Source organism: Choloepus didactylus, chromosome 18 (genome assembly GCF_015220235.1).
Source record: "Choloepus didactylus isolate mChoDid1 chromosome 18, mChoDid1.pri, whole genome shotgun sequence".
Taxonomy (NCBI): Eukaryota; Metazoa; Chordata; class Mammalia; order Pilosa; family Megalonychidae; genus Choloepus; species Choloepus didactylus.
Window position 1 is genome coordinate 18376888 of NC_051324.1, and position 24262 is coordinate 18401149.

Consider the following 24262-nt stretch of genomic DNA (forward strand, 5'->3'; position numbering starts at 1 on the left):
TATTTGTAAAATTAACTTTATTTTAAAAACCGATAAACTTTCAGAAGCTTCCTGTCTCATTTTAAAAAATGCAAAGTTGCATATCTACTAATAAAAAAGAGAAGGGATGCAAAGGAAGCTAAGCTATGAAGAGGATGTAGAGAAAAAAATTATATTTGAATTAGATATTGGTACCTAAGCAGTGACAGCCTAGATCCTAATTTTTGCCTTTCTCCACTAAAAAAAACAAAAAAACAAAAAAAAAAACAAACAAAAGAAAACCATAATGTGATAATGTGACAAGGAGGAGGAATAAAAGCTCCCAAATTTTTATACTTTCAATGAAACAGGGAGACAGAGACATTCCACAACTCTAAAAACCTTGTCAATGAGGGGAAGAAAATACTCCAAATGAATATGAACATAACCAGTGTGGGAAGCCACAGCCATGAATCAAAGTAGATAAGTGGTGGTAAATTGCCAGAATCCACAAATATTCATGCCTATAAAGAAGGCCTTATCCAGAGTGATGAGTGCAGTAGAAAGGGTTTAGTAACAGTGCAGTACAGTAAGCATGAGAGAAGATCATGAGAAAAGATGTGACCATTGTACAGGAAACCAAAGCAGTAGATATTAAAGAAGCATCCATCACTCAGGCAAGGGAGTCCTTGAGGTGAAAATTTGGGCAAGTTTCCCTAATTCTTTCCCCCTTCCTTGTGCAACCAGTCAAAGGATACTCTTGCTAAATCTCTGATCTAGAAAAATGCAAATCATTCAAATGTGAATAATAACTACTGAGTAAATTGCTAGGTCTACACAGAAATGTCACACCTGAAGGAGTGTAAATCTCCCTGGCAACATGGGACATGACTCCTGGGGATGGGCCTGGACCCAGAATGATGGGGCTGAAAAAGACTTCTTGACCTAAAATGGGGAGAGAAATGAAACAAAATAAAGTTTCAGTGACTGAGAGATTTCAAATAAAGTTGAGAGGTCATTCTGGAGGTTATTCTTATGCATTATGTAGATATCCCTTTCTTGTTTTTAGTGTATTAGAATAGCTAGAAGGAAATACCCAAAACTGTTGAACTGCAATCCAGTAGCCTTGATTCTTGAAGATGATTTTATAACTATTGAGCTTATGTGATGTGACTGTGTGATCGTGGAAACTGACACACTCCCTTTATCTAGTGTATGGACAGATGAGTAAGAAAATAAAGACAAAAAATAAATAAGTAATAGGGAGAGATAAGGGGTATGGGATGTTTTGGGTGTTTTTTTTTAATTTTTATTCTTTTATTTGGAGTAATGAAAATGTTCAAAAATTGTGGTGATGAATGAGCAAGTATATGGTGAATCTGTGAACCACTGATTGTGCACTTTGGATGATTATCTGGTATATGAAAATATCTCAGTAAAATTGCATTTAAAAGAGGCCTGAAAATTCAAGCTTCCCATCTGAAGAGAAGTCACTTTAGAGAAACAATTGTTGAGAATAATTCCAACACAATATGCCATCCAACATGCCAAAGGCATTGTCAAGAAAATGAAAAAACAACCCACAGGAACATGTCACAGTGAGCAAGAGACAGGAGCAGAGCAGGAAAGAGGGGAGAACAGTGCTCTGGGAGCCAAGGGGAGTGGGGCCTGGACCCCTTGGAGCTAGACAGAGGTTTCTGGGTATTGTGTCCAACACCTGGACAATGTGGGGCTGGGAAAACTGGGCCGGATCCCTGGCTTTGCCATACCTGAGTGTGCAGATTCAGGGAAAGATCCCCACCTAAGGAAAGGGGCATCTTGTGTAAAGTTAATCTAAGCAAGTTTATTTCGACCAGAGCCTCATTGCTGAGAAGGGTATGCAGGGGGTGAGGGGAGGATGGCATTAAAAGGGAAGGGAACTCAAATTCAGTGAGTCCCTTCCAGGGTCCTGACCCAGGATCTTCCATTGCCATCTCCTAAACCCCCTCACTGGAGGTAGATGTTGCTATTGGCCTGTCATAAATGAGGAAATTGAGGCTCAAAGAGACTGAAGGACCTGACCCAAGGTCACATACTGACAAGTAAAAGAATCTGGAGTTGATCTTTACCCAGCTGACTCCAAATCCATTGCTTATTTTGGAATGGAGAATAGTGGTGCAAAGCAAACATTCAGACCCAAATAGCTACATCTGGCCAGCTGGTTGTCCCTTCTCATCTAGGGCAATAGATCTCTCTCTGATAGTCCAACAGACCCTATCCCATGTCCCATGAGTTCCTCCACCAGTGCCCAGCCTGACCCTGGTGTCCTCCCCATGACCTGTTCATATCATCACCATAATCCCTCTGTCACAAAGAGCCTCCCCCCACCCCACCCTCAATCCTCACCTCTGGATGTTCTCACTTGCTCTCCCCTCTGCCTGGAGCACTCTCTCTCCACCACCAGCCACTCCCTGCCATTTAATCCTACTCATCCCTTAGGTTCCAGCATAAATATCACAAAAGGCATCTTCTAGGGTTTTCTGCATTTTACTGGGCATTCCAATGATTGTCAGCTTCATCACTGGACTGAAAGCTTCAAGAAATCAGGCCCCTGTGGTTCTGTTCACCAGTGTGATTTCCTGGTGCCTAAGATAATGCCTGGCAAAAAAGAGTTGTTCCATAAACATATGATGCCTAAAGAACAAAGTTGTAGAGTGAACACTAGCAGATGTACAAATCATTCCCTCCATGTTACAGCCAGGAAACTGAGGCCCATGAAATTTACAGAAATGTGAAGGATTGTATCAAAAACAAGTCTCCTTGAATTTCTGTGTTGCCTTCCATTTGACCCTATCTTCTTAGACGTCTGGAACCATGTACTGTCTGCAACTTGGTATGGTGGACTAATGAAGAATGCATGATTTAGAGCAAGAGATTAGCAGCTGTTCTCTTTCCACCCAAACCTGTGACTCCCTGATGCAAAGGAAAAGTCCAGCTAGAAGGAATTTCTCAGTCAAAGCACAAATCCCTTTTCCAAATTCCCAGCATTCTGAGTCTGCCCACTGGGCTAGAGACTAAAATCCACAGCTATCCTAAAACCCCTTCTTCCCTGGCCATACAAGCTACAGGGATCCTCCTTTGTCCACTCTCCTCCATCACGTAATTTCTGTACTCATTATTCTGTACCCCCATAGACTGCCTGGGAATCTCTTGCCTTCTGGTTGGAAAGGCTTCTTTCCACCTACACAGTGCAAGTGTCAAGATTTTGTTATACTTTCATTGTCAAAAATTTGCCTTACTTTACTTGGACTCTTTGGAGATGGAGACCTTGCTTCATTTACCTGCATGTTCCTCTCACTTCCTAGTACATGATTGGTCATGTTTGCTGTTAAGAACAGGGACAGCTCAGAGCTTGAGTCCCCTCCCATCCATAAAGCTTACCTCCCTGTCTGTGTCCATCTCACCCACTGTCTCCTGTGACCTATTGCCTCTTGTTCAGTCCTCTACGTCATTGGAAATTAATATGACAGAGCTACCTGAGTATTCGGAGGCCACCACTCCCTGGAGCAAAGAATACAATGGGTTCATGGCTGGTTTTTTAGCCTCTGATGCAGCAAGTCTTTCCGACATCCCAAACACAGCAGGGGTGCAGATGGGGAGTTTTCTGTTCATTAACATCTGGACCTCTGACATAACCCTTAGGCTCTCTAGCCCTGGGCTATAGGGAGACTTGTTGTCTGTTTCCTAGGTGGCCATGGTGTGAGCTCTCTTGGGTGTGTTGTGAGAAATGGGAACTTATTAATTGCCCTATATTCTATGCATCCCCTTGGGAGCAGTTTCTGAGAAGGTATAAAGGATGCGGTCCAGCTGTATTGGGATTTTCTCCAAGAAAAATTGCCTATGTCTTGGGCTGAACTAGAAACCCCCCCCCAGCATCAAAAATATCTTCTTTGGTCCCTGCTATATGAAATGACAACTATTTTAATTAATTACAAAAGGCCTATTCTAGAATTTGAATTTCAAGTGTAGAACTAGTCACCCCTTGAAAAGTAGAAAATGTATGCAATCATGGTCATTCTCACATTAGTGTAGATGGTTTCTCAAATTCTTCATGAGTAGTTCACTCTAAGCTTCACGGGAGAACAAGAAGGACAAAGACTAGGTCATAATGTGTGGTGAGATTCCAACCAGAGGAAGTCCAAGATCAAGGTACACTACAAAAAACCAAATAACTATGTTTCAAATGAATAACCAAACTGCACTGAATCGTGGGGAAAGAACTAACCCAGGTCACTCTTGAACAAATTATTTTTACAATACACTTTCAGCCTAAAGACAAAATTAAAAACAAACATTTATTCTGGTTATTGGTTTGTTCTTCACATTGGTATGGGTTAGCCTTCTCAAACTATTTTATATATACTCTATAATTAAGCAGTTATGTGAATATGTTGTGAATAATAAGAACCAGGTGTTCTATTGTCGCAGAAGGGAGTTACAAGCATGGGAATGGGGAAAGCTAAATGAAGCCAATGGTGTTGCACAGGAAATGGAGGTATCAGTGTAGTCTCATGGTTTTGAAGACAGATGATAGATAGATATAGATTATATAGATTACATAGATAGTAAATAGACAGTAGATAGATGTAGACATGTGTAAATATGTTATGTGGTAATGCTACATACATCTCCTAACTCTGTCCATTGAGAGAATTTAAAAGCAATGACATCTCAAAAGAAATGAGGATGCCTATCACCAAGATCTTAGATTTGAAATATCACTCTATTCCATGAGAAATGAAGGCTCATTGGAGAAATATCTAATTACAAGTCTGGGATAGGAAAAATAAAAGATAAGCCTGTACATCTTGTTATGCCAGAAGGAAAAAAGTGCTCAAAGAAATTCAAAAGAACAAAGAAACCAACTTGAAATGTTCCCACTGGCCAAATTTGGAACAATTCAAGCAACAAAATAATGAGAGTAGTGGATGATAGCACATAGGATAACACTAAAGTAAGTATTCATGTTACCATATTGACAGAAATGAATGAATGAGAAAGGAAGGAATGAGGAAGGAGGGAAGGAGAGAGAAAAGCTTTTTGGGATAGAATTTAAACTAATAAATGTAAAAGACGGGATGAATTAGAAATAATCAACATTTGACAAACACTGCAGTAATAATTGTGGTAGGCAGCACTCGCTAATGGATGCCAATTTTAGTCGATAACAGTGTGACAAGCAACAGGGTACTTACTTAGCTTAATGTATCTCTCCACAAGATATTTATTAATTACAAAGGAAAAATATTATCTTTTCAATAGAGAGACCTGGTATACATCACCTTAACCTGCTTTTGGGGATCTACACCTAAGAATAGAATTGCTGTGTCATAAGGTAGATAGATAGATACTGCCTAACAGTTTTCCAAAATGATTGTACCTGTGCCAGTTTTAAACTGTTATGTACCACAGGGAAGACTATGTTCTTTAATGGAATCTTGTGGAGGCAGACTTATCATGGGTGGGAACATCTGATTAGGTTATTTCTGTGGAGTTATGACCCCAGCCATTCAAGGTGGGTCTTGATTAGTTTACTGGAGTTCTTAAGAGAGCTCAGGTACCAAAACAGATGCCAGATGCTTGGAGATGCAGACAGAAATTCATTTGGGGATGCTAAGCTAAGAGATGAATCCTGGAGTTTGCCTTAGAGAAGCTAAGAAAGACCCCCAGACTCTTAGAGAGAAACACCCTGGTTGAACAACAAGGATGCACAGGAGCTGAGAGAGAGAAGCTGGGAGAGACAGAAGCCCAGAGACATTATGGAGAAAGCCGTTTTGAAACCAGAATCTGGGAGCAAAGGAACAGCTGATTCCAGCCACATGCCTTCCCAGCTGACAGAGGTATTCTGGATGCCATAGGCCTTTCCTCATTGAAGGTATCCTCTTGCTGATGTCTTCATTTGAACACTTTTATGACCTTAGAACTGTAAGTTTGTAACCTAATATATCCTCTCTATAAAAGACAATCCATTTCTGGTATTTTGCATAACAGCAGCCTTAGCAAACTGCAACATACCAGTTTAAATTCCAGCTAACAATGTAAGAGTCACAGTTACTTAATATCCTTGTCAACACATGTTACTGTCAGTCCTTTAACTTTAAGCCATCTTGGTGAGTATATACAGTGCTGTGTCCTTGTAGTGTTATTTTGCTCTTCCTTGACAGGTAATGAGTTTGAGTATATATTTCATATGCTTCTTGACCATTTGAGTCATTTTTTATGATGGCTTATTTAAGTCTTTTGCCCATTTTTAATTGAGTTGTCAATTATCTTATTGATTTATACTTTTTTTTTTTTTACCCAGGACATGAGTTCTTTGTCTAATGTATGTATTTGAAGATTGCCCTATTTTGTGGCTTGTCTTTTCACTTAATGTATTTTGATGAATAAAGATTTAATTTTAATAAAGGCCAATTTATCATTTATTATGATGAGTTTTGTGTTCATGTTCTGTTAAAAATCTTTGCCTTCCCCAAGGTCATGAAGATATTCTCCCATGTTTTCTTCTAGAAGTATTGTAGTTTACTGTTCACATTTATTTTCATGATCCATTTCCAGCCAATTTTGTGTATGTGTGGTATGAGGGATGGGTCTAGTTTCTTTTTTAATCTTAGCAGTCTAAAATTCATGGTATTTTTAACTTATTCAAATATTTGAAAATGGTATTTTAAAGAAATATTTTCAGTATTTTCATTTAATTTTTGTAGAAATAATTACAAAAGAATTAACATAACTGGGTATAGAATTTTGAATTGTGAAATTGTCCTCTTACAACACTGATTAATCCTTTAGTGTGTGGCATTTGGTGTATTTTAGGGAATAGTGTGAAGCCAATTTGAACTTCTGTTTCTTTTTAAGTAATGTGTAATTCTCTGTCATTGAAATTTCATTTTTAAATAGTTATTCTATTGTTAAAACACAAAATATCACTAGAATACGAGTAGAGATATTTTCACTAATATTCTCGAGAATATGGTAAGGCAATAAATTTGAAATCTCAGGTTTCTGATTCTTTATAATATTATCTTTTATTTTAAGTTAAATCATTGCCTTTGTTCCATTCTGGTTTCTTTTTGTGGAGCTATTATTATTCTTAAGTCAGATCTCCACATTCTCCCCAACATTTCTCTTCTCTATTTTTGTTTAAATTTGTTGTACTTTTAATCATCCCTCTAGAAGGAAGCCCATCCTCCACATCACTAATTTATTTTCTGAAACATCATTTCTGCCTAAATTGCCAATTTAAATCTTGTTCTGCCTTTATTCATTCCTGTTTCCAAATAAATGTTGTTGTCATCTCAATATGTCTCTGTGTATACTGTCTCTTATTTTATTTTATTTTATTTTTTTGTAGTTTAATGTATTTTAATAGCAAACTTACAGGAACAGCACAGAAGACAGACATTAAAAACATGTACTTGCATGTAGGACAACTCAGTTAGAAAAGTATAGTGAATGGATGGAATCTACTGTATGATAAAAGTGCTACAAACACCATTTAGTTGCCATCAATAAGAAATTTATTTGTTTTTAAAAAAATCCAAATGCTGGCATATCCAGAAAAATTTAACAGTTTATTTATAATTGTTATAAAGTTGAACTGTTGAAACTTGTTCACTGAAACATTTTGACTTACATTAATGCTTATGTCCCCGCATTTATATTAAAAATTCACACACAAATGAAAATGGAAAAACTGCCAATACCAGATTTCTGTCCCCTATTTTTCTATTCACAATCATATACTTAGGTACCTTTTGACCCCATGGGAAAAAAAAATATCTAACGTTTAGAACTACCAATAACAGGAAGAAGAAGAGAAAAAAAAAATTTTTTTTTTTTTTTTTTTTTTTTTTTTTTTAAAGAATGAAATGTTTCCCATCTAAGAGGATTCTTAAGCACGTTCTCCACGTATGCGGCGTGCTAGCTGGATGTCTTTTGGCATAATTGTTACACGTTTGGCATGGATAGCACACAGGTTGGTGTCTTCAAAAAGGCCAACCAGATAGGCCTCACTTGCCTCCTGCAAAGCACCAATTGCTGCACTCTGGAAGAGCAGATCTGTTTTGAAGTCCTGAGCAATTTCTCGCACCAGACTCTGGAAGGGAAGTTTGTGAATCAGAAGTTCAGTGGACTTCTGATAACGTCTAATTTCACGGAGTGCCACAGTACCAGGCCTGTAACGATGGGGTTTCTTCACCCCTCCAGTAGAGGGCGCACTCTTGCGAGCGGCTTTTGTAGCCAGTTGCTTCCTGGGTGCTTTACCGCCAGTCGATTTGCGGGCAGTCTGCTTTGTACGAGCCATGGTATATAGACCTCCTTACTTACCCCTCTTCTCCTTCGGCTGGAGCTCGGCGAGCTAGAGGCGGCGCTGGCGTTAGAGAGCGACGGCGGCGCGGCGGCGGCTGCGAACACAATTCTGTCTCTTATTTTTGATGTCTTAACAATGTAAAAAGATAATTACTAAAAATTTTATGGTCCCTTATATAAATCGCTTTCAAGTGCAAGTTTTTCTTCCAAATACCTAAGTTGTTGCTACCTTTCTCTTATACTGCAAACATATTTCATGGATAATTCCTTTTTTAAAAAATGTCCTTAAATAAGAAGGGATCTAACTGGTCCTGGAATTTGCCAACAGACAATTAAATTTACCCTGTCTCATCATCCAGAGATTTTTCTCCTTTGGGGGAGATCAGTCAGAAATTCTCTTGATAAATTAACAAATACTGCAGTCGCTATCTGCAGATACTGTTTGAAAATTTTTGAAAGTTAAATCATTTTCTTCATAGTTCTCTTCTATACCCCCACTTAATTCCTTATACCTAATTTCCATACAATAAACAAAACATGACAAGTAGTAAAAAATTCTGAGTAGGAAAATATATTTTATAAATATAAATTATATTTGTCTAAAATATAATTACTAGGAAGAAAATATGTATCATGGAGTGTCATCTGGGCAGGCAGTGTCCTGGGAAATGGAGTTTGTTTGAATACAGGGCAACAGACAACAGGACCCCTAGGGCTGTGTGACCTGAAACTTGTGGAGAGGAAAAGGTAATTTAGCAAATATTTCAACATCGACCACATGCATAACACATAACAAGAATAATAATAACATTTTCATATAGTTATTTTGTGGATCAAATGCAATAATACCTGAAAATTTCTTTAAGCAGATTCTGGAACATAGTTCAGTTTGTTTTGAAAGTCAATTAGTAAACGTTTTTCTTCCAAATACTTAAGTTGTTGCTACCTTTCTCTTATACTGCAAACATATTTCATGGATAATTCCTTTTTTAAAAAATATTTAGCAAATATTTCTCTGTGTATACTGTCTCTTATTTTTGATGTCTTAACAATGTAAAAAGATAATTTTGGAGGCATGTCCAACAAGTAAATGACTAGCGCAGGTGGCAGTGAAATAACAATTAATGTTTACTAATTGACTTTCAAAACAAACTGAACTATGTTCCAGGATCTGCTTAAAGAAATTTTCAGGTATTATTGCATTTGATCCACAAAATAACTATATGATAACGTTATTATTATTCTTGTTATTTCTGTTTTACAGATAAGTAAGTAAAATAACTGTTCAAATTGATAAGTGTCAGGGACTGATACACCCAGAGCTCACAGTCTTCAACATGGTCCTCATGCAAAGGTCACCCCTCTCTGCCACCACAGGTGCTAAAGCATAAGATAATGACTCCTCTTCAGGGCTGTTGTAACAGTGACACATTCAAGAAGAGGATTAAATGATGTTCAGACACTTTCCATCTCTCAGAATCTAAAAATTTAGGAGACCTTCTATCAGCATGCTAGATAAGAGAAAGTATAACTCCCACCTTAACCTTCCTCAAATCAGACCTGAAAACAAAGATGAAATAAATTCTTTCTCTTTGCCACAGTTAACAAGAGAAAGGCTTCAGCATGGGCAGGAAAGAAGGCCAGGACTCAATTACACTGTAGTCCTTGGAGCTCCAAAGGGGCATTTCCAAGTTTATGCTGAAGGACAGAGGAGAGGGGCCAACAATCCAACAAAGATCCTAGAGAGGTCACCCTGAGCTTGGACACTGGGGTCACACTCTCTGCTCTGGAAAAAACCTCTGGTAATGATTACTCTTGACAGGCACTGTGTTCCCTGAGGGCACAGATGGAGGAGAGTGAAATGAGTCCCAGAAATTACTGAGACTTGGCCTGAATGAAGACCCAGGGGAGGTGGGTTTCTAAAGACTTTATAACCAGGTGGATATTTCCTAATTTCCTCTATGCTAAGACAAAGCCTGCTTCATTGAAGAGGAAACAACCCTCCCCATCCTCAGGATCCACAACAGCCCCAGACTCTGCTGCCCTGGCTGCCCTATCTGTTCTTAGTTTGGGAATCTCAGAACTCATCATTCCCAATCATCCAGTCCTATTTTTTCTCCACCTCAGGAAAAGATGACCAGGATCTGTGCTCCAAGCCAACTTACTGCCTGTCCTCCAAAACTAGTTCTAGCAGGATCTGCACCAGCTGACTGTAAATCCCCCATTCATGGAAGAAGAGTGAAGGCCACAGGACACTTTTGACCTCACCTGAGCTCAGCACAGACTCACCTGGTAGGGACTGTGGATATTGGAGAAAAGCATCTTTAGGGCAGTGATATGGAGGAATAGTCAGCTTTTAACTGAGTACAACTGTTTGTCCACAACTGCATTAATGCATCGTCTTCTTTGACCCTGACAAAACCCACAACAGGTGAGCAGAACGAATATGTCATTTTTTCAGTTGAAAAAAAAGGTGAAATGAATTTCTTGAAGTCACAGAGAGGCAATGCCAAGGCCAGGACTCGAATCTTATCATGACTCCAGAACCCAAGATCTCAAAGAGGTGAGAGATGAGGATAAACACATGGGGGTGGAGTGAGAACCCACCCCTTCCTGGGTTCCCCAACTCCTTATACAGTCCAATACCCATGATCATAACATTGACCAAAGAACACCAATAATGAAAATGTAGACCCTACATGACAATTCTTTTGGGGCATTTGTCTATGAAAAAGGGATCAGGAAAGGGTTGTTCTGATTTGGTTTTCTCAGTCTCAAGCTCTACCTCTTGAAGCATTATTGTGTGGATGTGTGTGTGTGTGTGTGTGTGTGTGTGTGTGTGTGTGTGCATGCACTTCCTCTTAGAGGAGTTACAAAGCCACCTTTCACTCCACACTCAATGGTGCCTATTAATGGGTTCTTTGGACAGTTATTTTACCATCAATACATGTACAAGAGATTGCCTGATTGCTTTCCAAAGAGGTTATGCTACTTTAGATTCCCATTTTTCCACTTCTTCTCTAACACTTGAAATTGTCAGCCTTCTACATTTGTCCAAGATGAAGGATGTTAAATTGATTTTTGTTTTAATTTGCATTTGTCTGGTTACTAATGAGATTGGATATCTTTTTTGTTTTTGCCTCAGCACTTTCCTCTCCCTGATTTGCCTACTCAAGTCTTTGCTCATTATTTCCTCCTGGGTTTCTGTTCTTTTCTTATTAGTGTGTAAGCCTCCTTGTATTCTGAATATAAATCTTTTATTGACTGTGTGTGTAGAAAATACCTCTTGCCAGTCTAGAATCTGTCCAGCTTCATTATGATGTCTTATACAGAAAAATGTAAATTTTAATGTCAAATTTTACAATGTTTGGTTTTATGTTTGTGTCTTGTTTCTGGTTTAGGAAACCAATTCCTACCCTGGTATCATAAACAGCTTTTCTGTGCCAGTTTGAATGTATTATGTCCCCCAGACTCCATTATCTTTGATGTAATCTTGTGTGGGCAGAGGTATCAGTGTTGATTAGATTGTAATTCTTGGAGTGTTCCCATGGAGATGCACATCACCCAACTGTGGGTGATGACTGGATAATTTCCATGGAAGTGTTGGCACACCCATTCAGGGTGGGTCAGAATTAAACTACTGGAGCACTATATAAGATCAGACAGAAGGAGCAAGCTGCTACAGTCAAGAGGGACATTTTGAAGAAAGCACAGGAGCTGCAGATGAGAGACATTTTGAAGTAAGGCCGCTGGAAGCAGACTCTTGCTCGGGAGGAGCTAAGAGAGGACAAATACCCCAAGTGCAACTAAAAGTGACATTTTTTGAGGAACTGTAGCCTAGAGAGGAACGTCCTGGGAGAAAGCCATTTTGAAACCAGAACTTTGGAGCAGACGCCAGCCACATGACTTCCCAGCTAACAGAGGTTTTCTGGACACCATTGGCCATCCTCTAGTGAAGGTACCCAATTGCTGATGTGTTACCTTGGACACTTTATGGCCTTAAGACTGTAACTATGTAACCAAATAAACCCCCTTTTATAAAAGCCAATCCATCTCTGGTGTTTTGCATCCCAGAAGCATTAGCAAACTAGAACATTTTCCTATAAAATTTTAGAAGTTTTGCTTTTCACAATTAATCCTTTAGGAATTGTTTTTCTGTATTTTTTAAATATATGTGCACCCATTTGTCCTAGTACAATTTACTAAGTAGCCCATCCTTTCCTTGCCTATTATAAAAGCAACCCATGCCATATACTAACTTGTAATATACACTTGGTCTGTGGTGGGCTCGTTAGTCTGTTACATGGGGCAGTTGTCAGTTCCTAAGCCCGTCATGCGCCACTGTTTGAATTACCTCAGCTAAAGCCCTAGGAAAAAGACTTAGATACCTGAGAGGACAATTCTGCCATCCTCATTTTTTCCCTCAAATTGCCTTAGCTCTTCTTGGTTATCTATTCTCCCACATGAATTTTAGTAACAGTTTGTTTCATCCCATGTTTAAAGAAACCTGTGACATTTTGTTTGGATTTGCATCAAATCCATGGACTCATTACAGGAGAATTGACATTTCCACATTAAGTCATTCTAACCATTAACATTGCATATCTCCCAATTATTTAGATATTCTCATTTTAACTTCAGTGAAGTTCTGTAATATTTTGATAGCATTCTTGGACCTCTTGTTAGAATTATTCACAGAGTCAATCTTTCAATTTACATTGCTATTTTGAATAAGGATCCTTTTAAAGATCATATTTTCTAACTAATTGATTTTAATATATGAAACATATGATTTTTTAAAATATTGACTTATATCCCTAAAACTTGCTTAATGATCTTAATCTATATATAAATTCCCTTGGATTTTCTTGGTACACAACCACATTTTTCCCATGAATTCTATCCATTTTGTTCTTTCCTTTCCAATTATCTTATGGCAAAAACTTTTTTCTATGCTCTTTTCACAAGTAGGGCAATATTTCAAATGTTTTATTCTGAGGACTTAAGTCAAGCTCCCTGATTCAAGCAGATCTCGACCACATCTCCTGTACAAAAGGGGCATTAATACTCCCCCAAAACTCAGCCCTTTCCACAGAATTCCTGGTGAGAAATCATGAGGTCACTCCGACTTCAGCTAGGTTTGCAGCTATTCTTTTGAATTTTTTGTTTGTTTCCCATATCTAGGTACTCATATTTCTTTCTTTTAAGTTTGGCTCTGTGTTTTTTTCTGTTATAATTTTATTGAAAGTCTATGGGTTTTAATGTAACCTGTCAATATCAGCTTTGTCTGCCAGGTGGCCAGAAGCCTTACCTCTGAAATCTTACATTTCCATAACATATGGCTAACCAGAGTCTCTGAACCCTCCAAATTTATTAAATCCTTCCAACCATGAGCTACTATGACTGTGAGTGGATATGGGAAAGGGCATGTCAGGAGTGGAAACCACATCCCTTTAGGTACAGATGTGAGAAAGCACATCATGTTGGAGGGAAGATAATTAGTCCTGCATTCTGTGCTTGGCATGTAATTCACAAGTGTATGATAGTAGACACTGAGAATTAGTGCTTGAATTAATTATAGATCAACTTAATCATTGAGTAGAGATCTCTATAGAAAAATTTGTGAATAACTTGGGTAGCCTGGGTTGCATTGATAAATAGATCACAAAATGTATAATAGTTTAAACAGAATAAAAGCTTATTTCTCTACCATGTAACAGCTCCAAGTGGGTGTTCTTGGTGGTATATGGCCCTTCTGGATGTGGAGAATGAAGGATACAGGCACATTCCACCATGAGACTCCAGAATTTCACTCAGCCTCCTGGCCATTTGTATCAGCTGGAAGAGGGAGAGAGAACAGAGGAAACCAAGAACTGGACCTCATCAGTGGATTGGCTAGTGTTCTGTCACATGGCCACACCTCACTACAAGGGTGCCTGGGAAATTTAGTGTAGCTGAATGTCCAGAAAGAAGAGAACAACATGGATATTGGTGAACAGCTGGTAATTTCTGATGCAATTAATATGGCCTCAGATTACAAGTGGGATCAAAAAGGAGGTGTTACATTAATTGGCAAGGGCCTGGAGGCAACTTTTCTATATATGTGTCAAGCAAAGGTCAATTATCTGAAGTTAACTTGTTTGTGCATATTCAAATTGCATATGCATGCCTAACCAAGTTATCTGGCACACTCAGAACTAGCACAACTGCTAGGATGTTCTAACATTCTTTGAACCTGAGCCTTGATTTACCCCAAACTAGGAATTCATTGAGAAATGAATGTGGGGGTGGAGGCAGATGATGAGTGGGAAATAAGTTTCATCAGTTGTCCATCAGCAAGGGTTTGATTTACTTACATTTTTTTTCCCTTAACCAATCACATTTTTTCTTTGTATAACCTTATTATGTTTGCTATTTAAGTTGCTGCTTTCTTGGGAGAAGAAGGAGCACTTTTGTCTCGACATTGGGTGTTCCCCAAATTGCAAATTTTATCACTGGGATAAATAAGTGGTTTCTCTCATCTAAATTCTTCAAATTTGTCTTCTGCTTGACAGAGAGTACCTGTAGTCAAACAGTTAAGGGAACATTATAATATTTCAGGTAGAAAATGATGATGGTCTGACTAAAGCAATGAGATAGTAAACACAAACATTGAGCTAGTAAGCCTTATTATAAATGAGGACTCAGCAAGGTCAGATGTAAAGGTGAGGAATAAACTGGGTGAGTGCGTATGAATATCCCAAATCTTCAGAACTTGTGAAATGCACCTGGATTCAACTCAAGAAATATTGAGTGCAAACTTACAGTGCATATAATGAACAATACTCCACAACAATTTTTCTGGAGCAGATAAAAATAAACAAGATATATTTTCCCTCCTCAGAGAAAGCCTGCTTAAGTTAAATGTGCAGACTATGAGGTTTGGTGAGATGTGCTGGCATATGACTGAGCACAGAAATACGGTAAAGATACATCAAGCCTGCATATATAGACCCCAGAGTCATTGATTAAGCAATGGTTGAAGCCAATATGAGGTTAGATAAGACACTAAAAAATAATGAAGAAAGGAAAGTGCAGATCAAAGAGAAAAGCATTGTGATGACATATAATAAAGGATTTCAAAAAGATATAAAGCCTATCAGAAGACATGCTGAAAGTCAGGTTTAAAAATGGGACACCAAGGAAATAAATTCGTTAGGCTGAATTCCTGGGACCAAAACCCAATGTTCCTTATCATTTACAGTCTGATGATGCTAATCCAGACACCAGGTATCCCGTGGGCTCTGACTCACTCTGAGTTTGGTCAGAGGACCAATTCCTAATTGTATGGACAGATACATCCTTTGAAATGGAGTATTTTGTCAAAGACTCCAAATGCAGATTCTTCCTTATCACATGTGTTAAAATTAGGGTGTGATTCTGGCTTAACCATTAAGCTAAATTGAGGGCAGAGACTATGTCATAGATGTTCAAGAAATGGATAAATAAACAGTATTTTCACATATTTGTGATCTTTTCCATGAGGCCAAATAAATATGTGGCATGAGGAATATGAAAATCCATTTGTTTGTTAAATGATTAAAAGCTAATATCTGGGTGGTAGTGCTAGGATGTGGGAGAATGGGCAGCGCTAATTCACAGAATGCTCATTTCTTAACATGAGTGTCCAGGAGTAAATGATGAATCCCACTGAACAGGGATTTTTTCATTCGTACATTATCTCTGTCTGGATTTAGTAATTCTGGGGAGAGAGAAAGCTGACTGCTGGAGTAAAAAGTGATGGGTAAGGAAGTCATGACACACAGCAAATTAATAATTCTGGATTCTCCTCCCATTAATGCTGAAGGAGCCATGAGGAAAGAAAACCAGTCCTCTTCCCTGTATTTCATCCTCCTGGGAGTTAGCGGCCAGCAGGCACAGGAAGATTTCTTCTTCATCCTCTTCCTCTTCATCTACCCCAACACAGTGATGGGAAACCTGCTCATCATCTGGGTCATTCACTCTGATGTTCACCTTTACAACTATATGTACTTTCTGCTTGCCAACCTCTCCTTTGTTGACATCCTCTTCTCATCTGTAACCATCCCTAAGATGCTCACAAACCATCTCTTGGACAGAAAGACATCTCCTTTGGGAGATGCCTCATGCAGACGTGTTTCATGATTTCCTTGGGTAACACTGATAGCTACATCTTAGCTGTGATGGCATATGATTGGGCTATGGCCATCAGCTGCCAACTTCATTACACAACAGTTATGAACCTGAAGTCTTGTTTCCTGCTTGTTGTTGGGTTTTGGGTGATTGTAAATGCCAATGCCCTCCCCCACACTCTACTCACAGCTGGTCTGTCCTTCTGAGGCAACCAGGATGTGGCCAATTTCTAATGTGACATTACACTTTGCTCAAGATGTTCTGTTCTGACATCCACTTTAACATGAAGATGATGTACCTAGGGGTTGGGTTTTTCTCCATGCCATTAATATGCATCATCATCTCCTATGTTTGGGTTTTCACCACTGTCTCATGAGTTACATCCACCAAGGGTGTTCTCAAAGCCTTCTCCAACTGTAGCTCTCACCTCACAGTTGTTTCTTTGTATTATGCGATAGTGAAGGGCATGTATTTTGCCCTCTGATCAGTCACAGCCTGAAGGATGCAGTGATAACCATGACTTACATGGCAGTGACCCCAATGTTAAATCCTTTCATCTGTAGTCTGAGAAACCAGGACATGAAGGCTGCCTTGGGGAAGCTCATTAGCAAGAGAAGGTCCTCATAAAGAATGTTAGGTCATGTATGCTTTAGACAGTACAGTCCCCAGTTAGGATGCACTTGGGAATCCAGCCCCAATGTCACCCCTTTCCAAAAATCTGGCTTTGATCTTTCCAGACAGAAAATCCCAATTCTCAGAAATCTTGTAGCAGTTTGAAGTGTCTGCAGTCTTAGTGAAATGACCACTTTTTATGCATTATTGCTCCTTTGATGGAGCAGCAGCACAAGAACAATGGGTTCATGTCCCAGCTGTGCTAATGAGTAGCAGAGTAAAGTTTGGAGAGTCTCGGCCTCATTGTCAAAATCTACACATTAGGAATAAAAATATCTACTCTGCTCTGTCAAAGGATTGAGAAGAGAACATCAGCTTGTGCTTTGAGGATATAAATCTCTATCTGGGTCATTCCCTCAATGGGACTGTGACAGTCAAATAGAAGAATTGAAGAAACTGTGAGACACCAGGGCATACCCTCCTGCCAGATATGGAGAACAGCTGCAAAGGACAGTGATTCACCTGATGATTAGCAGCTTCCCTCCATGAAGAACAAGTTGACATTCTCTGGTCCTCATCTTTACCCACATTTTTTGTTCTTTTTGTTCTCTCTCAATGCTGACTGGTCTGTGCTGTGTCCAAGAGCCCTAAAGTAGGTAGAAAAAGACTGAAACCATCTGATACATTGGACATAAGCTACAAGAGTGACCAAAGAATAGTGGTGGGCTTTGTGACACAAAAGCAAATGTTTAAATAAATATTTAGTAAAGCATTTTTTAAAATCCCTATCCAAATGTTAATTGTACTGGACTATGAACTTATATGACTCCCTTCTATGCTTGCAAGCTTTTGAGGGCAGGAGATGTCTTAATACATCTCTGTAACTCCCTCAATGCATCCGGTAACCATTAGTGGAAAGTTGGATGAATGGATGATATCAGAACCCAAATATAATCTGATGGTGATCAGACATAATTACACTGAACATTATTTATCCACACATTGAACTCTTAAAGGAACACACCTCAGGAGATATTTTTGATACTACTACATAGTTAATGAAACTAGACTATCTCTACCTCATAAGATACTCTATAAAATCTACTAGAATAATGATCATCAATAGACTTTGCATTTTTTATTGAGATTGTTCACATACCATACAATTATCCAAAGATCCAAAGTGTACAAACAATTGCCTGTGGTACCATCATAAGCTGTGCATCCTTCACCACAATTAACTTTTTTCAATTTTTAGAACATTTTCATTACTCCAGAAAAGAAATAAAGACCAAAAAAAGGAAACTCAAACTCTCCCATACCCCTAACCACACCCCCTCCATTACTGACTCATAGTATTGGTATAGTACATTTGCTACTGTTGATGAAAGAATATTAAAATACTATTAACTGTAGTATATAGTTTGCAATAGGTGTATTTTTTCCTATATGCCTCTCTATTTTAAACTTCTAGTTGTAGTGTCATACAATTGTTCTAGTTCATGAGAGAGATTTCTAATATTTGTACAGTTAATCTTGGACATTGTCAACCACAAGATTCCCTGTTTTATACATTCCCCTCTTTTAACTTCCAACTTTCCTTCTGGTGACATACATGACTCTGAGCTTCCCCTTTCTACCACATTCACACACCACTCAGCATTGTTAGTTATTCTCACAACATGCTACCATCACCTCTGTCCATTTCCAAACATTTAAGTTCAACCTAGTTGAACATTGTGCTCATAAATAACCACTCCCCATTCGTTATCCTCATTCTATATCCTGGTAACTTATATTTCATGTCTATAAGTTTACATATTGTAATTAGTTCATATCAATGAGTCCCTGAAATATTTGTCCTTATATGTCTATCTTATTTCATTCAATATAGTGCCCTCAAGCTTTCCTTGTTGTGCCAGTTTGAATATATTGTGTCCCCCAAATGCCATTATCTTTGATGTAAACTTGTGTGGGCAGATGTTATCAGTGTTGATTAGATTTCTTTGAGTGTTTCTTTGGAATGTGCCCTACCCAGCTGTGGGTGATGACCCTGATTGGATAATTTCCATGGAGTGTTGGCCCGTTCATTGGGTGGGCCTTGATCAGTGGAGCCATATAAATGAGCTGAAGGGCAGAGGGAACTCAGTACAGTGCAGCTGAGAGAGACATTTTGAAGAGGAGCTACAGCCAAGAGGGACACTTTGAAGAAAGCACAGGAGCTGCAGATGAGAGACATTTTGAAGATGGCCATTGAAAGCAGACTCTTGCTCCAGAGAAGCTGAGAGAGGACAGATATCCCAAGTGCAACTAAGAGTGACATTTTTGAGGAACTGCAGCCTAGAGAGGAACGTCCTGGGAGAGAGCCATTTTGAAACCAGAAGTTTGGAGTAGACGCCAGCCACATGCCTTCCCAGCTAACAGAGGTTTTCTGGACACCATTGGCCATCCTCTAGTGAAGGTACCCAATTGCTGATATGTTACCTTGGACACTTTATGGCCTTAAGACTGTAACTGTGTAACCAAATAAACCCTCTTTTATAAAACCAGTCCATCTCTGGTGTTTTGCTTTCCGGCAGCATTAGCAAAGTAGAACACTCATCAACCCATGTTTTTAAAGATGGTTTTGTTCACACACCATACATTCCATCCTAAGTAAAAAATTGATGGTTTCCTGTATAGTCATGTATTTACATATTCACCACCATCGCCACTATCTATATAAGAACGTCTCCATTTCTTCCACAAAGAAGAGGAAGAGTCAAAGAAAATAGAGAGACAAGAAAAAAAGATGAAAGAGAGAAAAAACAAACTAAAACACACGACAGCTAGGAAGCAACAAAAGGAAAGATAGCATTAAACTAAAGTAGAATAAAGAGTCAGATGACATCACTAATGCCAAGAGTCCCATACACTTCCCCTAGGCCCCACCCCCATATGCATTTAGCTTTGGTAGATTGCCTTTGTCATATTAAAGGAAGCATTATGCAATGTTTCTGTTAACTATAGTCTCTAGTTTGCATTGATTGTACTTTCCCCTCAATCCCATCCCATTTTTAACACTTTGCCATGTTGACATTCATTTGTTCTACCTCATGTAAAAACATATTTGTACTTTTATCACAATCGTTGAGCACCCTGGGTTTCACTGAGTTATACAGTCCCAGTCTGTATCTTTCCTCTTTCCTTCTGGTGTCCCACATGCTTCTAACCTTCCTCTTTCAGCCATACTCACAGCCGTCTTTGTTCAGTGTACTTACTTTACTGTGCTACCATTTCCCAAAATTGTGTTCCAAACCTCTCACTCCTGTCTTTTCCTTTCTGTCTTTAGTACTTCCTTTGGTGTTTCCTGTAGAGCAGGTATCTTGTTCACAATCTCTGTCATTGTCTTTTTGTCAGAGAATATTTTAAGCTCTCCCTCATATTTGAAGGACAGTTTTGCTGGATATAAGATTCTTGGTTCCTGTTTTTTCTCTTTCAGTATCTTAAATATATCACACTACTTCCTTCTTGCCTCCATGGTTTCTACTGAGAAATCCTCACATAGTCTTATCAAGCTTCCTTTATATGTGATGGATTTCTTTTCTCTTGCTGCTTTCAGGATTCTCTCTTTATCTTTGACCTTTGATAATCTAATTATTAAGTGTTTTGGCAAAGGCCTATTCAGATCTATTCTGTTTGGGGTATGTTGTGCTTCTTGGATCAGTAATTTTATGTCTTTCATAAGAGATGGAAAATTTTCATTGATTATTTCCTTTATTACTGCTTCTGCCCCTTTGCCCTTCTCTTCTCCTTCTGGGACACCCATGACATGTACATTCCTGCATTTCACTTTGTCCTTAAATTCCTGAAGACATTGCTCATATTTTTTCATTCTTTTCTCTATCTTTTCTTTTGTGGGTAGGCTTTCAGGTGCCTTGATCTTCAATTCATGAGTGTTTTCTTCTGCCTCTTGAGATCTGCTCTTGTATGTCTCCATTGTGTCTTTCATCTCTTGTGTTGTGCCTTTCATTTCCATAGATTCTGTCAGTTGTTTTTCCAACTTTCGATTTCTACCTATGTACGCCCAGTGTTTTCATTATACACTTCATCTTTTTTGCCGTATCTTCCCTAAACTTTTTGAATTAATTTAGCATTAGTTGCTTCAGTTCTTATATCTCAGTTGAAGTGTTAAGTTTGTTGGTTTGACTCAGCTATAGCCCATTTTTCTTAGTGTACATTGTAGTTTTCTGTTGTCTAGGCATCTGGTTTCCTTAGTTATCCCAATAAGGTTTTCCCAGACCAGAATGGGCTCAGGTCTTGGAAGGAGACAATAGTATCAGGTCTCCCTGAGGGTGTGTCTTAGAAGATTGATACACCATGTGAGGCCTCAAGTCACTGTGCTTTTCTGCACAGCAGGTGGTGCCTGTCAACCTGTTACTCCCAACTGGTGTAAGGGGGTGTGGCCCATGGTTGTTTTCCCATAGGCTCTGGGGTCTGATTCTGAATGGATGGCAGGTAGTAGAGCTTGGTACAACCTCTTTCCTCTTAGGGAAGATACACCTCCTAGGGAGAGGTCATTTGCATTTGAAGTCTCTAACTCTGCTATCTCCACCCTTGTCTGGGTCTGAACACTGGGAATTGTAAATGGATGAGGCTTTCTCCAGTGAGCTGGAAAAGGGACAGAAAGCCCCCCTTCAGGGTCTGTCTGCAGCCCCCCTCAGTTTCACCAATCAGCCAGAGATAGCTCCTGGTCCTCTGGGCTCCCCCTCCCTCCCAGAAGTCCTCTGGCTCCCCAAAGTCGGTCATCACCAAAGACCTCCGTCTCCTTGTTGGGGATTTGTAGCTTGTATTGAACAATCTGCATTTGTTAATTAAAACTCCAGTTGGAGCTCAGCTGAGCTATACGTGCTTGCTCAGAGAGTGCTGCTGTCTGTCACAGCAAGACTTTGCAGTTTGGGCCATGGGGAGAGGGGGCTCCCAGCTTGGAGCTGTAGTTTTTACTTACAGATTTTATGCTGCAATCTTGGGCCTTTGTCCCAAATCTGGTTGGTGTATGATGAGTGGATGGTCTTGTTTGTCCCCCTGCAGTTATTCCAGAATATTTACTAGATGTTCCTGGTTGTTTACTATTTGTTCTGGGGGGACTGACTAGCTTTCACTCCTCTCTATGCTGCCATCTTCTTCCCTTGACATTGCATTTTAAAGTAGTAATGTTGTGACACTATTTTAATTTTAATATGAAATGAAGTTGAATTAACAGAATATTTGGTGGAAATGAATGATGAAAGAAAATAAATTTATTGAAAATTGTGTGACCATGTTTCTCCAGTGTAGCTCAGAAGAAATAAGGCTTTGATTCTGGTGATCAGCCCTGATTATGTAGATAATATTGCCCAACAACCTACAGTTTATCCAACAGATCAATATACATCCCCAAAGGGAACTCCACTATGTCATCTTATTCTCTTCATGTGAAAATTATCAATGTGTTTCAAAATATCAAAAACATATAAGTGATTGTTCATAAATCTTATCTTTTAAACTAAATAATGTTTGAAGAAATAAATTGAAGGTATCTTAGAGCAGATAAGGAGTGGTTCCATTATTTACTAATTCTAATTGCAGTAAAACCATAAAATTACTATTTTCTGTTGATAGTTGACATGGCCAAGAACTTGTCCATGCATGGTACAAGGTAACTGCATTTAGTTTTTTTTTTTTTTATAAGAAATTTTATTTTGAGATAAATTCAAACTTTCAGAAACAGTTGCAAAAACAGTACAAACGTCATACATAGAACTCCAGCATACCCCAACCCCCTCCCCCAATACCCTGACCCACCACCTTTAACATCCTGTCACACCACCATTTCTTTCTTTCTTTCCCTCACTCCTTCCCTCCCTCTCCCCCTTCCTATCCCCCATCACCTATTGCTCTGTATTCTGAACATGAGAGCAAGCTGCACACATCCTTGAAAAAACAATATAATTCACATATACATTTACCATGAACAAGAACATTCTTTTATGCAATCCCATTAAACACAGCTAAGAAGTTCAAGAAATTCAACCTTGATACAAAGCTTACATTCTATATTTCCTTTTTTTTTTTTTTTTTTTAACCTTATGTCCCATCTGTGTCCCTTTAATCCTCCTCTCCTCCATCCTCAGATCCCATCCAGGATCATCCTTGGCATTGAATTTTCAATTGTGGAACCATATATACAGCCTAAATCTTCCCATTCCACCCCCCACCTAGAATTCCATTAGTGGGATTAATCACATTTAGAATGTTGCAATGCTATCACCTTCCCATTCCATTTCTAGAAGTTTCCCTTCACCTCAAACAGCAACCCTACACTCATTTCTTAACTCCCCATTGCCCCTTCCCCCACTTTTCGGAACCACTACTCTACTTTTCATCTCTATGGTCATATTCTCTGATACGTCCTTGTGTTTACCACGGGGCTTAAATTTAACATCTAAAATCTATAACAATCTTGTTTTTCTTTAATACCAACTTAACTTCAATATGACACATAAACTATGTTCCTGTACTCCCTCATTCTCCCACTTTTATGTAGTTCCTGTCAAAAATTACATATTTTACATTGAGTCCAAAACCACTGATTTATCGTTACAGTTTCTGTATTTTAGATCCTGTAGGAAGTAAATAGTGGTTACAAATAAAAAATACACTAGTATTGGTATTTATATTTACCAAGTGATCTTTAGTGGTTCCCTTTATTTCTTCATGTAGTTTCAGTCAATTGTTTACTGTCCCTTCCTTTCAGCCTGCTCAACTCCCTTTAGCATTTCTTATAGGACTGATCTACTGGTGGTGAAGTCCCTCAGCTTTTTTTCTCTATCACTAGGGCTCCCTTTAGTATCTCCAGTAGGGCAGGTCTTTTATTAGGAAAATCTCTCAGCATTTGTTCGTCTGTGAAAAATTTAAGCTCTCCCTCAAATTTGAAGGAGAATTTTGCTGGATAAAGTATTCTTGGTTGGAAATTTTTCTCTCTCAGAGTTTTAAATATGTCATGCCACTGCCTTCTCGCCTCCATGGTGGATGCTGAGTAGTCACTATTTAGTCTTATGTTGTTTCCTTTGTATGTGGTGAATTGCTTTTCTCTTGCTGCTTTCAGAACTTGCTCCTTCTCTTCAGTATTTGACAGTCTGATCAGAATATGTCTTGGAGTGGGTTTATTTGG

General features: G+C 38.8%; 1 protein-coding gene and 1 pseudogene across 1 annotated transcript; one reads left to right on the forward strand and one right to left on the reverse strand.

Moving 5' to 3' along the window:
• Window positions 1–7853: 7853 nt before the first annotated feature.
• LOC119514453 (histone H3.3A-like) lies at window positions 7854–8377 on the reverse strand. The gene has a single exon (XM_037810220.1). It carries the CDS (start codon window positions 8300–8302, stop codon window positions 7892–7894), a length of 411 nt encoding a protein of 136 aa, XP_037666148.1. The 5' UTR covers window positions 8303–8377; the 3' UTR covers window positions 7854–7891.
• A 7781-nt stretch (window positions 8378–16158) lies between these two features.
• On the forward strand, window positions 16159–17085 carry LOC119514286 (annotated as a pseudogene).
• Window positions 17086–24262: the final 7177 nt, after the last annotated feature.